This window comes from Prinia subflava, chromosome 12 (assembly GCF_021018805.1).
Source record: "Prinia subflava isolate CZ2003 ecotype Zambia chromosome 12, Cam_Psub_1.2, whole genome shotgun sequence".
NCBI classification, from domain to species: Eukaryota; Metazoa; Chordata; class Aves; order Passeriformes; family Cisticolidae; genus Prinia; species Prinia subflava.
In genome coordinates this window covers 7,212,014-7,226,784 of record NC_086258.1, presented here as the reverse complement: position 1 = coordinate 7,226,784, position 14,771 = coordinate 7,212,014, and the positions used below count along the sequence as shown (strand labels likewise).

The 14,771-nt window shown below is 45.7% G+C and overlaps 1 protein-coding gene across 1 annotated transcript in view; it reads left to right on the top strand.

The window, feature by feature from the left end:
* The window catches only part of DDX31 (DEAD-box helicase 31), a 43,324-nt gene that overhangs the window by 23,049 nt on the left and 5,504 nt on the right, over window positions 1–14,771 (top strand). The window contains exons 17-19 of the mRNA XM_063410300.1: window positions 1,133–1,214; window positions 7,254–7,365; window positions 12,488–12,668. Of these exons, the coding sequence (XP_063266370.1) occupies window positions 1,133–1,214; window positions 7,254–7,365; window positions 12,488–12,668 (375 nt within the window). The remainder of the gene's footprint in view (window positions 1–1,132; window positions 1,215–7,253; window positions 7,366–12,487; window positions 12,669–14,771) is intronic.

The window sequence follows — 14,771 nt, the reverse complement described above, 5'->3', positions numbered from 1 at the left end:
AGGGGAGGTGAGTTCTCAGAGCAGGGAAGGAAATCAAATTGTGTATCTGGTGTCAGAGGTGGGTTTTGAGGCTATAAATGAATTGGGGGGTGAGTTTGTCCATTGGGAAGTGTCTCTGAGCTTTGACCTGGGTGAGGTAGCAAGGAGTTGGAATCACATAGGATCCTGTGGGAAAGAAAGAGGGATGGTGTGAGCAGAGGGAAGGAAGGTTCCTCAGGGTTTTGCTGTTACCCTCTGAGTCACTGTGAGAGGAAGGAGCTGTGTCTTTGCACACCTTTAGCTTTAGCTCTTTGGTTTTGTGAGCATGGTCACTGACACAGGTGGAAACAAATGTGTGTAAACACAAAAGTATCATCCTTTAAGTGAGGGTTGAGCATTGTGTCTCATTCCAGAGACTCTGGAAGCTGAACTGGAGGAGACAAGATGTAGCAGGAGCAGCAAACAAAGTGGAGCAGGTGTTTGCAGCCTTTGGGTGCCTCAGTCAGTCTCTTTCTCACAGTTGCACAACCAACCTTCTGCTCCCTGCCCATGGCATTGAGTGAAAAAAGAATTGTTGGACAACCCCAGGGTTCAAGGTGGAGGTTGCAGATCTTACTCTTTATAGTTACAAAACAAATTTCCAAGAAGCATTAATGTTATGAGCTGCTTCAGCTCTGTCCTGAGTTTCTTTTGGTGAAAAGAGTAACCAAGTGCTTCCCAATTGTCCTGATGCTTCTCAGTGCAAGGAAAGAAAAACAATGAAAGTAATGGAAGTGTAATCCAATTTATTTCTTTAATCGGTTCCTCTTGGTTGGGAGCCAAGGAGACTTTCACTGAATGGGAAGTCCACCCTCAGTTATTTTGGAGCTCTGCTAGAATTGGAGTGTGTGTGTAGGTGACTTAAAGCAGTGAGAGAATTGTGGGTGAAACTGTGTCTCTGTGCCACTGGAAGCAGGGGTTTGGATTTTACAGCAGTTCCACTTTCAGGGGTGATGAGGGAGAGTCTGGGCTAAGACCTCACGTATTTCAGGAATAAATTCTCAAGCTGAACTGTGAATCTCAACTGTTTTGCTCTCCATTACCAGTCTGTGGCTCGTTCCACGCTGCGTTTCAGAGCAGCAGAAACACTAATTTTTGGTGTTTATTGCTTCAGTGTTTCAGAGCTGAAGATGGAGAAGGTGTTAGCCAGCCTGATGAAAGATGATCGCTTCAAGTTGCACAGACCAGGAAGCAAGGTGAGTTATTCTGCTGCTTTGGAACTGCTCCAGCTTTCACTTGCCAGTTCAACATCACAAGTGTTCCTGCCTTAGCATCTGTCTTTACATCCATGATTTCAGACAGTGTAAATAATTATAAAACTACCTTGTATCACATTTTTATCACATTTTTTCTGTCTTTTGTTGTTCCCAGAAAGCAGTTGCTTGCTAACTCTTCAGCAAATATCTTTATAACAGACAGGGAAGGTTTCTGGGTGCAAAAGCTCCATGTTTTTTCCCTCACAATGTCTCTGTTTTTCCTGTGCTTTCTGCACTAAAATACTGTTGGAGATGACAAATGGCTCTAAACTTCTCTAAAGAAACAAGGAAAATGCATTTGGTGATGTGTTACATCAAGGTTTTTATCATCTGTATTTACTTGGAGCCTAAAACAAAGCTCCCTGCGTTGACAGGCACCTTTTTATTGACTTGGGCAAGCTTTGGGTCTGCCTTCAAGTTGCTAATTCACAGAATTCACTCATTTGCAACTGATGTCTCGGGCGTTGCTGCACTCTGGCAAATTAAATCCAGCATTTTGAATGGAAGTCAAGAATGTGTCAGGCATGATGCAGCACACACTCTTTTCCCCCTCTTGTTGCTGTTTTGCCTGCCCGTGCTTTTGTTACCCCGTGTTTGAGGCGCCGCGTTCCCGGCGCTGGCTGTGGGAGCCGTGGTGTTCCTGGTAAACACGGCCTGTGAACGATGTTCAGTGTTCCTGCACCTCACACACGGCCAGCTCTGAGCTCAGCTGAGATGCAGCTCTGTTTAAAGCTCTCTCTCACCTCTGTTTTTGGCTGAAATCAGCCTGTAATGCCTGTGTTTTAAATGCTTAGGATATCGCCTCGTAACAAAGTTCAGTTGTGTTTTGTCAGTGCAGAAATTATTTTAAATAGTTCCATGTATAAATACTTTCCTTTTGTCCCAAATGTGCTTATGGGGGGAGTAATTTAAGATTTCTTTTGAAGACATTGTCAACAATTCCATTTCTGCAGAAATTGTACTTTAAATTTGTTACTGACATAGGACAGAATATTTGCTGCTCCAGATGTGAGAATAAATGTTATTTCATGGGAAGTGAGCAAAAAAGAGAACATGTTTTGTTCCAGGAAATTACAATTTAAGTTTTGAAAAGTGGCAAGAGAAAATGCCTTTTTAGTAACAAAAACCTAACCAAGCCTGTGTGCTACCAAAACTGATCAGTTTGGTATTTCTACCATGCTTCCAAATTATCAAATGCTTTACACATTTAAGCACAGAATTTTTAAAATACACTTGTTTTGGCTTTCTTCCTTTCCTTCCAAAAAGTTCTAAGCCCAGCCCCTCTTTGAAAGGAGCAGTGGCTGGTTTGGGCAGTGCTGCTGGGCAGGTGCTGCATGCAGGGGCTTGCACAGAAGGACTTGGTTCCTTTTGCCTTCAAAGGTGGGATTAAATTCCTCTTTTCCCTCTGACATCAAAGCAAGTGGGATTTTGCTGTTGACTTCACTAGAGCTGAGATCACTGTGATTGCAGGATGGTTTTAATCTCTTGCAGGGACTTAGAAATACAGAATAACCAGTTTTTATGTGACTCAATCTGAAAGAATTGGGATCTAAGAATGGAGTTTGTCTTCATGGGAAAAATGGGGATGGAATTCCAGCAGTTCTGCCAATATAAAACAGACTCCTTCAGGAATTACTTGACAAAATATGTTAATGCAATCAAGAACTTGTGTTTTATATTGCCATGGAGGTTCTGAGTGATCAGCTCAGAAGCTGCAGGGGCATTTCCCAAGCTTTCAGGAGGGTTAATCTCTATCAAATTCCCTAAATTTGCCACATGGACAGTACAATAAGCTGGGAATGCAGTGGGACAGGGAGGGATTGCTCTCAGCTCTCCATGCTCTGAGTCATGTATATATTATAGTCCTGCACACAGCATCCTCATTATGATGCTCTTCAGTTCTCATTGCCTCAACTCAAGTCCATTATAAGTACCACATTGGAACATGTCTTTTTTGGGCTTCTGTGTGCAGCCAGGGAGCAAGCTGAAGTGCCTGTAAAATGTATATTTTATATTTAGGTATATGAAATATATATGTGGCTATGTCTGGGCGTGTGAATGTTCACCTGCCTACAAAGAGAATAAATTTGATCTTTCAACTTTTATGGAGGGGGGCAAGGGGGACTTGGTGAGTTCTAGAGAAGGTGTGTGGAGGTTAGTAAAAAGTTGTTATTAAAACAAAATCCTTCATTTTGTTTTGAAGTATAATGGAAGCAGGAGATGTTACAGCCAGGCTTTTTGGTGGGTTTTCCCCGTCTTTCTTTCTTTCTTTTTTTTTTTTTTTCCTGTTTTAAGAATGAACTTTTCTACCTCAGTCTAGCCTTACTGTGTTTCAATTTTTTTTCCCCATTATCATGTTCTCTTAATGAAATCAGAAGTTTTCAGTACTTGTCCCAACCTCTCAAACCTAAAACCTGCCACCTTTATCACTGGAAGTTCCCTTCTTCTGACAGAAATCCGTGTATCTTTTCCTCATGGAGTTGGCATTTTTGGGAGTTCCCCTGGTGTCTCAAACAACGTTAAATAACATTGCACCCTGACTTTTTTCTCTTGCATTTCTTCTTTTAGCTTATAAATATTGTTATTGTCAATCTGCCAGTGGTTTGGGATCTGCCAGAACAGGCTTTTAAGGAATCACAAGGCAGAAAAAGTTTTCCTATCTCACTGTTTCTCCATGATGGCAACAATGCTGCTTATTTAACAGAGGGAACAAATTTAGATGGGGAGCAGATCAAACAAACCTCTGGGGTAGGCTTTTATCTTTGGGGTCTTGGAAAAATGTGTAAGGTCTCAAATTAATTGTCCTGCTCATCCAAACCAGGATTAAAGCTTGCCTGTGTGAGTAAAGCACATGGAATGGCTTCCATGCCCTTCCAGAAGCACTGATTTATTTGATCTGTCCAGACACTCAATCGTGGGCAGGTTTTATTTTCAGTTTGCCTCTGAGTCAGTTTTAAATTTAGAATTTTTTTTTTTATTATTGGGATGGGGATTTTTTTTGTTGTTGTTTTTTAGATGAACCTCAGTGGAAGACAGGAATCAAACACAGGGTTTTTTTCATGCCCATTAGGGTGCAATTTTAAAATGAGATCTGTCTCAAGGGTCTGAAGGGGATAAAAGACAAGGTGGAGATGGGAGGGGAGAAGCTGTTTTCTGAGGACATTATGTTTCCTGCCATTTGCTTTTTTTTTTATTTATATCTCTTGCACTGACCTCACACTTTGAAAATTATGCACCTAGTTTTTTATCCCTCATTTTTGTCTTACTTTTTTTTTTTTTTTTATTTTCCCCCAGCACCAGCAAGAAGAGATGCCGCATTTTGAAACCTAAAGGGGGGAATAAGAAAAGTCCTTTGTAATATATTGCCATATTATCACTAAATCCCCTGACAGTTGTGACACAGAAGCAAGTCACCTGTCACTTAAGCTTGAGGTCTCTTTAATTTTCTCCTGGAATTCGCACCAGGCTGTCTTTAATTTGAGGCCTTTATTGGAATTCTGAAACCTTTCTGCCTCCCCGGTGCTCAGATCTATTCTGAGTGCTGTTACAGAATGTATACAATAACCAACACAGGGATTCAGAGGGGGCTGAAGCACTGTTTATTTAACACTCTGGAGGGATTTTCGTGCTTATTCGGTCCTGGCTACCCAGCTTTCAATATCGCTTTGACAACCGTTATGCCCTTCTCATTAATTTTAAACAGTTAAAACACAGGAAAAAGAGAAAAAGTTTTCATTATTAAAGTGCTTTACTTTTTAATAACAGAGGATTCTGTCCGCCAGGGGAAAGGGCAAACCTCACTAATTTCACATTCATATTAAAAAGCGCTGGGAAGGTGACACTTGGTGCTGCCAGGAGGCTTAACAAAAGGGAAGTGCTGGGGCCGGGAGGAGCAGGCGGGGCCACAAAGTTTTGTGTTTCACATCGGTGGAAAGTTGGTAGTGACAACAAGGAGTGGCCTCTGCAGCTCCTCTTGGGGGTCACTGAACCTCTGGGGACGGTCTCAGCTTCAGGGCACACCTGAAGTCAAAGGTGTCTGTGAAAAGAGAGTCCAGAGAAGGGCAGCAAAGCTGAGGAAGGCTCCAGAGAGGAAATTATGTGAGGAGAAGCTGAGGGAACTGGGGTGGCTGAGCCTGGAGAAAAGGAGGTTCAGGGGACACAGCTCACAGACAGGAGGGTGCAGCCAGGTGGGGGTCAGGATCTGCTCCCAGGGAACAAGGACAGGAGGAGAGGACAGAACCTCAGGCTGTGCCAGGTGGAACATCAGGAAGAGTTTCTTCACTGCAAGGGTGGTCAAGCATTGGAATGGGCTGCCCAGGAGGGTGGTGGAGTCCCCATCCCTGGAGTGGTCAGGCAGAACTGGACGTGGCACTCAGTGCTATGGTTTGGTTGACAAAGTGATGATCAGCCCAAGTTTGGACTCGATGATCTTGGAGGTCTTTTCTGACCTAAATGATGCTGTGATTCTCTGAGATGGGTCATGAGCCTTTCTTGAGGGGATTGTGAGACAGCAGAGACCAGAAATTCATGTGTTAAAGTAGCCAGGCTGTCTTTGGAGGTGCAGGTGGACAGTCAGTCCAGGCAGTGAGTGAGCAGGAGCTCCAGCCCCAGGCACGTTTGCTTTGTTGAGGAATTACCCAGTGGCTGGAAGCTGTGGGATCCTGGGTTTCAGAGAGGGCACAGTGCAGGGCATTTAAACTCCATTTAAGTTCTGTCTCTGGGCACCTTTGCTGTTGGGTACAGAGTGGCACAGCTGGGACAGGACAGCATTTTGTGTCAGGTGCTGGCAGCCCCCACGGTCCCTGGAGTTTGTTTGTGGTGTCAGTGGGATGTGGCTCCTCTGGACTGGCAGCAGCACCGGGGAGAGAGGGGTTTGCAGCATTAGCATGCAGAGAAGAACAACAGGATTGCTGCCTTGGCACAGGCCTCCTCCAGAATCCCAGGAGCTGCGTGTTTGTATTCAGTCAGCCCTGCTCAGATGAGGGGTCTGACCAGTATCAAGTTGCTGCCCTGGATCTGGCACTCTCACATTTGGATGCTGGTTCCTGTCTGAGTCACACTGGAGAGCTGTGGCCCTTTTCTGGGAGAGGTGCACATCCATGGATCTTGGCTTTGCACTTTGCTGTCAGCTTTCCATCAAAAGTTTCACTTGTTTTCTGGTCCACGTTTCCTTTCTCTGCCTGGATCCCTCAGAGAGGCAGGGAGCCTCTCTTCTCCTCCCAGTAACAGCTTGCTCCCAGGAAGGTTTGTTTTCCATTTCCTGAGCTGCATCCTGCAGTCTGATGCCAGGAAAGCTGGAACACGTGCAAAATTGCCCTTTTGGCCTGAGGAAGTTTATTCTGTCATGCCTTTGGTGCAAGGGGCTTGTCCTGCTCCAGAGGAGCCAAGTGATGGCAGTTCCAGTCAAGTATGATGTGTTGACAGTGAGGAAACTTCACACAGAAATCCATGCTGGAATTCATGAGGAGTTCATTTGGTTGCCTTTTTTCACAAGGGCTGAATTTGGTCTCTTCCCTGGAGCTTGAGACTCATTGTGGATCTCATGATCTCCTGCCCTGGGTGTTTTGGGGAAGGGCACAGGGGAACTTCAGCATCACTCTGAAATTGTTAGTGTGGTCTAGGGGCAGTTATTCCAAATAATTCCAGTGGAAACAAGCAGTGGGATCTGGCCTGTTGTACCTAGAAGCAAAAAAATAAAAAAGAGAAAAGAAAGCAAGGAAAGAAAGATATGTGATAGATGTTAGAAAACACAAAATTAAAACTGATTTGTTCTCCCCACCACACGGTGCTCACTGGCTGCTCTGACTTTAACATCTTTATCTGGATTTTTTTTTTCCTCTAGTAATATTGAGAGGATTACCTTTGTTGGCCCCTGGGTAGTTGCTGTGTGATTTTACTGTTATTAAATCTATTGTAAACTGCTTCATTATTCCTGACTCAAATTCTCTCTTTCCTCTAATCCTTCTGCCTCCCTGGTAGAAATCCTGTGGCAAGAACCCTCAGGAAGTCCGGGAGAGGGCCACAGTCCTGCAGACAAAATTTGAAAATCACGTCCACTCCAGCGAGGAGAGGGTCCAGTGGGCAAAGAAAGGTCAGTGAGTTTCCTTCCACTCGTCCCACAAGGGCTCAGAGGAGCTGCCAGGGTTTCCTTCTGGGGCACAGCATCAGGGAAAAGGCCTGGAAGAAACATTTTAGGGCTGCTGGGCTCTGAGGCAGGCCCAGAAGGCTTTGTGGTGATATTAAATGTTAATTTCTGGCGTTCCCATATTAGGTGCAAATGAGATTTAGTCTTGGCTTTCAGTGGGATTCACATCTGAGGGCTTTGACCCAATCACAGGAGCTTGTGGGTTATGCTGGGAAGGGGATGAGTGACTTCTTCCATCACATCCTTCTGCAATTCTCATCAGATGCCTCCAGTTCTCACCAGGGGTGAATTTGAAGCCTGAAAGACAAGATGCACCCCTGACCAGGAAAGGATTTTGAAGTGGAGCTGGTTGTGTGGGGTGGGAGATAAAAGGGAGAGGGGCAACAACTCAAAAAGGCAGGACAGAAAAAAACTGGGATGGACTTGATGATTGTAGCTGTGTACAAGTCTGGGGTTTGATCTGCCATCTTTTCCTGGCAGGATGCACTGCAGTTGTCACTGAGTAGTGTGAGAGACTCTTCCCTTCTTCCCCTCAGTTTGGAAAATCGAGAGGAAGACAGATTTGGGAGAAAGGTTAAAATCTTGCTGGGGATGTGGTAGGAAAAGAAACACCAAACTGTCCCCTGAGAGGAGCCAAAAAGGTGGTGCAGGGTAGGCACTGTAGGAAGTCAGGCCCCAGAACTCCTGGGCAATTACTTGGAATTTGACATGAGTTACTGAGACAAATCCACAAAATGCAAACCCTTTATGAAAGAGACTAAGCCATTCTTGCTTACAGTATTTAGGACTTTACCCTTTTTTTGAGTCTCCTCTTCCCACATCTCCCTTCCTGATTGTTTTCTTTTTTACCTCATTACTCTGAGTCAAGCCCTGCTCTCTAAGCTTGTGTAGAAGTTATTTCAGTTCTGCAGCATTTCCAGTTGAGGGGGTCCTGGTGAGATGAATTTTAATGGTCTGATCATTCCTGTTTACCCTTCTGTGTACCTGCTGTGTGCACCTGCATACAGGTGTGGGACAGGTGTGCCTCGTGTGCTCACCTTCTGAAATCACCTTCCAAGGGGTCCAAAACCAGGTGGGGAAATTGCTCTTGGAGTTACACAGTGTCTGGAGAAACTGGAGAAGGGGAGGCTGTTCTCAAGATAAAAGTTCAGCATGAAAATTGTTTGGAAGCTTGAGAAGTGATTGTTCAGGAGGTCAAAGGTGCTGGTTTTTACTGAGTGTTGTATTCCCATCTTAGGTGATGCCACAGCAGAGCAACCAGAGTAAATCCTGTGACTGCCTGCTTACCCCAATCATTCTGCATGCTTTTGATTATGTGTGGCTGTATTGAGGGGCAAAATACTTGAAATTCTGCTGTTTCACTCTTTGCCCTCCCCCCACCACTGCACATCCCTGGGCTGAAATCTCACCCCACCTCCAGCAGCTGCAGTGCTGATTTCAGTTCCTTGGGATTTTCAAACACCTTCCTCCTGCAGTAGGGAGTTTGGACTTGTTACACAAGCAGCTTGCACCCATTTTTAGGTGTGTAGTGTAATTTTGTAGCTGCTCTTTTAAATCCACAATCTGAAAGCATGTGACTAACATGATCATAATCCTTCATTCTGCATGGATGAGCATCTTGCTGCTCCCTTGGGATTTCTTGTCCCCCATGCAAACTTCCAACCTGAAATGCCTGTGACAGGAACAACCAGTGAATAACTCTGGTCACACCTAAAAACCCTCTGTGGTTCCTCTCTACCCAGTGTCACTGTGCACACACCCACCCACACACACTTGTTGCTGAGCTCAGCATTAGTAACTCCTTTAACCACAGAAAAGAAGCACAGAAAATACATCAGGAAATGCTGATCTGCTGTGCATCCCATTTATCTTGTAGAGGAGCACTCCACCTCTTTTTCCAACTCTGCTATCTACATATGCAAATTTTCCACTGCTGAGTGGCTTCCATAAGCCCCTCTTCCTCCCCTCTGAGCCAGGCATCATGAATAATTAACATGGCAGCTGGCTTTTGCTTTCATGGCAGACAATCAACTGGAAACTGTGCCAGAGATGCATTTGTTTCTCTCTCTTTTTCTGTTTTTCCCCATTTTCTGACCCAGTCAATGTTAATAAGCAGTGTTTGCACTGCAGCCTGCTTTCAAAAGGCGAGTGGCTCCCTGCCCGCTCTCCCCTTCTGCCTCTGGGTCCCGGGCTTTTCACACTCAAATCAAATGGTTCAGGGAAGGTGCTGCCCTTCAAACTTGATTGACTGATCAGCAGAGAGGTGGGTGGGAGGAGGGGGCTGGCTGGGCCCTGCTACCTGAAGGATGAACCTTATCTAGAGCAGAGCCCTTTTGGGAAGTGGAGGATGCTCATCCCGATGCTTTGCATGGTGATGGGTGCTTCATTTTGGAGCTGTGGGCCCAGAAAGAGCTCAGGAGATTGCTCCTGTGTGCCCCTGAGTTACAGAGAGGGTAAGAAAGCAAATCTTGCTTCCCTCTTCCTCATTTCCCAGTTTTACAGCCAGCAGTTGAGTGTTTTGCCTCCTCCTCTCTGTCCTGAGCACTTGCATGGAGATGGACAGCAGAGTCACAGGAGCCCAGGGCTGTGGCACAAGGCTCAAATCCGTGGTGGTTTTGGTGCATCCTTCCCTCCTGCTCCCACCAACTCTGGCAAAGTGCCTCCCAGTTTATCCAGTCCTGCTGAGGCCATGCCCTGGGGGCACTGCTGGGAGCTGCTGCCAGCTGAGAGCCTGGTGAACAGGTTATGTCACCTGTCTCCCTTTCATATCTCATTACCCTCTTGTCCCCTGTTCAAAATAACAACAAACCAGCCCATCTAACCCCTATCATACACAGAACACGCTGGGTTTTTTCTTTTCTTCCATTGATTTTCTACACTTATATTTCCTGGAGGAAAATGGGGTGCAGAGATGCAGAGGACCAATCTAAATCCTCTGTCTTACACGAGGACAGTTCCAAATCCCACCCCAAGCCAGTACATGTTACCTCAGACTTGTGTTGGTGTGGCAAAAACTCTCAACAGCTCAGGCAGTTTGTTCCTGTGGCATCAAAATAAGGAACCCTGCACATGAATTATGGTCTGACCAGCACTGTTATCAGTCTTTGTGAGTTGTTTTCCTAAAGCTCTGTCTCTTTGATCACAAAATCATAAAAGAATTCTGACTTCAAAAAAAAAAACCAATAAAGCTTTCAGTATCTGACCACTCTAATTGCACATAAAAGCCAGAAAACATGGCTCTGGCAACACTGAGAGGTCTAAAGACCTGATAGTAAAGATTTTAAAAAGAATCTCATCTACAGAGGTCTTCATTTCAATCTCATGGGTGCTGTAGTGAACATCTCAGCTCTGGGCTGCTCGGAGTTGAGGCAGTTTCCTGGGCTGGGATTGTGACCTGCAGGTCCAGCCAGGCTCTAGTTCAGCTCTGGGTTAGTGCCTTGCAGCTCTCCCTGGTTTTGTGTACTCTGACTCAAAGCTGGATTTGGCAGATATCTGTCAGGACTTTGGGAAGAGGGGAGCCTTTGACACTTTGATTCTCTATCTCTGACCTGGGGACTTGGTAGCAGCAGCTTTTCCTCTCTGCACGACTCTGGGAGGTGAGCTCAGCCTTCATAATAACAGGATCTTTAGTATCAGCCATTCCAAATGCTGTGAGGCAGACAGCTGTATTAGCTCCAGTGGGACTGAATTCAAAGCAGGAGCAAGTTCCTATTGTTCCCTTTGAAGAGTTACACCTTCTCATAGGTGAATTTGACCAATAACTTTATGAAAAAAAAAAGGCAGCAGAGCAGGGTTTTTGAGAGCATTTGAGCTGGTTTATAAGCCCTCAGAAGGATGGCCTTCAGACGAGACACTGAGACGGTATTTGGAATTTAGCATTCTCTTTTTTGGAAAAACACAGGTCTCTCGGTGCTCAGAAGCCTCTAAAAGAGCAGCACCGTGAAATTGGGAAGAAGGTGCAAAAAACTCAATCTTTTCTTCTCATCGATTGGGAAAAGGAGTTCGCTTTGCTCAGTAAACAGAGCTTTGATGGATTCCCTGGGTCCTTCCAGGAGCTGATCTGCTAAAATGACATTTTTATTACTGTTCATAAACTCCAATCTCCGGCTGCTGCCAAGAGATTAGACATAAGCTGTGGGCAAACTTGCTGGTCCGGTGGCTCAACAGGCAAGGGCAGGAGAGGTGAGAGTTTAGAGCTCACTGCTGTCGGGAGGGAGAGGGAGAGGAAGATGCAGGAGGTGAGGGCTGGGGGGACACAGGAGGTTTAGCAAGCAGAGGAGCAGCAAGGGATTGAGGGGAGGCATTTTCTGAGCTGCAGTTTCCCTCCTGGAAGTGCCTCTATTCCCAGAGCAGGGGCCAGCCCGGGTGTAGTTAATGTTCCAGGGACAGGGAGGAGCAGAGGTAGTGCTCATATTAGTGGATGATTGTCTTTAGAGCAATGAGCCCTGAGGGAAGGGCATTACAGGAATATAAAGATGGGAAGGGAAATTTGCACACAGTTCTATTATTTTTCCCTTTTGAGAAGGTGAGCTCTGTTCTCAGTGTGCTGATGAGTCAGGAAATCCATCCGGCTCTCAGATATTTATAAGGGACTAGCTGGTAACTGGTGAAAAATGCATGGACTACTGGGACTCTAGTATCAGAGGAGTCTTCCTGTGCCATCTCCATGCTTCTCTTTCTTCATCCCTGCATCTCTGTCCCCACTCCCCTCTTATCTGCTGCCCCTCAGTGTCAATGACTCTTGAGAGATGTGCTACAAAACTCACCTTTAGTGGCCAAAGGGGCAGCCTGACAGGAGGCATAGCCAGTGCAATTCAGTGGAGCTTTGTTTCAGTTCCTAACACCTTCCCAGCACCCAGCTTCCCCTTTTGGGATTGTACCAGCACTGTGCAACCTTCACAGGTTGCTAACATGCCAACCTTTTCTGCCAGCTGCTGAGCAGAAGGTGTCCCAAAGGACCAGACCTTTCAGCTGGAACAGCTGAATCTTTAAGTGTGTGTATATATATATATGTGTTTAAAAAATGCAGCAACAAACAGAATTCACTGGTGTTTTTCCTTCCCCTCAGCACTGCAGTCTTTCCTTTGTGCCTATACCACCTATCCCAGGGACCTCAAGCACATCTTCCACATCAAATCTCTCCACCTGGGTCACGTGGCCAAGAGCTTTGGTCTCAGAGATGCCCCCCAAAACCTGACTGCTCTGCCAACTGCAGGCTCAAAGAGGAAAACCAAACCAAGACCAAAAAGGTAGGTGAGTCTGATGTTCCTGAGCCGAGGAACATGGGGTGACACACTGTGCTGTGCTCCTCAAGGTGGTTGGGCTTGCTCCAGGAATCGAGTGTAAATCATGTTGGTAGACATGATCCTTCTGCAAATCTGGAGGTGTGAGTAGTTGTGGCAAAGGCATTTCTGCAAAATTGCTGTGGAATCTCCTGGGAACAGCCTGCAGCAAGCCCAGAGTTGCAGCTCTGTCCCCTCTAGGGTGTGCTCAGGGCTGTCCTGGGTGCTCCTGTTCTGTGTAAGGAGTTGGAGGTTCCCTGATGCTGCTGGAGGAGCCCTGGACCCTGTTCTGTGCGTGCAAGGGAGCTGAAGGTGCTCAGTGATCTGATCCTGGCTGCTCTGAGCTGGCTCCACAGGACACATAATCCTCTCTTTTGGGATCACAATGCTAAGGACACGCTCTCTTCCCCAGTGCAATGGCAGGATCCAAACCTCTGCCTTGCCAGTGAAATCATTGCAATAATTCAAAGGAGGAAAATCGTTTTTCTTTATCAGCATCAATTGTGACTCTCTCCGTGTAATCGTTGCTATAAACTCCATTAGCAAACCTTAGCCATGCAATTAAAGCACTAATCCACATAATTGTTCCAGGGCTGGGCACTCCTCTTGCACACACACACCTATCCTGTGAGAAGAAAAAAATGCAAGGGGAAGGGATTTGAAAATAAAAAATTGGAGCCTGCATTGTCCTGCTTTCAGCAGCCACCAGGGACAGGCCACTGCTCTGCCTCCTGCTCCAGCTGACCCTCCTCAGCAGATGGGCAACAGGATGGGAATGCCCCTGTGAGCAGGGGATTTAAGGGAGCTTTATTTCGGGAAGAATAGCCTGATTAGCTGATAAAGAGCATGTAAGATGGTATGGGGTGGGCTTTGATGTCTTGCTGGCCCAGCAGGGTGTCAAGCTATGAGTGACAGTAGCGTGTCACAGGATTACTTGGCCTGTAACAATGCCGGTCTCTGTTCCTGTGATGTTGCTACTCTGTTAGAGCTACTTTTTCCCTTGTTACAAACCTCTTTTAGTCGGGGGTTCCTCCTCCCCGAGTCTTCATCCCATTATAGCACAGACAAGCTCAAGATACAGTAGGTATTTACACGCAGGACGTGTGGGGTTGGGGGATGTGGAGGTGTTGGAACAAATGGTCCGAGAGTGATTTGAGAGCTCATTTGCACGTGGATCACAGAACTGCAGCTCAAGCAAAGTGGGCAGACTTTGCACAGCTCCAGATTTCAAATCCGGGAGCATCTGCAAAGTTAAGACCCTGCAAAAAATAGCCGAAGTTGTGATGTGCAACAAATGTTGCTGCCTGTGAAACTTGGTTCTAATCAGCTTTCTCTCTGTGTGCTTAAAAAAATAAATAAATAAAGAGAGAGGGTATATTAGTATTTATAGGATAGTTTAGAGAAAGTGAATATCGATTCAAATTCACTCTGCACTTGCATAAATCCAAGATAATGCTATTAACTTAGAGAATTGCTCTTGATTTCATACTGACAAAGCAGAAAACAAAACTTAGCCTGCCATTTAGAAGACAAATGGTTTCTAATTGTAAAATGTAAGGCTTGAAATTATAACAGCGCGGTCACAGAGCAATCTTTTTAATTATATTTCTCACATGATGCTGTGAGTGTTGGTTGTCGTATTACACATTGTCTCCCAACATCCGATACTGGTTTTTAATCAGGTTGCTCACTAAAGCCTCATCTCTCAGCACCTGCCTAGAGAATAAAGAGAAGGCACTCCAGGTTGAAAGTGGGGTAAAGGCAATCATTAAATGTTTCCTTAAGAGGACAAAGAAAACTTCTCATTTCTTTTGAAGTCTCCTTTTGTGCTTTGCACCTCCTTGGAGAGCCTGCTGGGGAAGGTGAGACAGTGAGAGGGAGCAGCCAGGTGTGTGATGTTTCAGGAGCAGCCTCTCCTCAGTGCCCGTGTAAACTTCCACATGTTTTTCAGAGGGCTTTGTGCAAACCAGCTGTCCCCTTAGCCAGAGTGGATCTTGCAAAACCCGATCTGAAGACGGAAAAATAATTGCTGATGGTTTTTTTTGAAAGTTGCAATGCCGTGTTTAGGTG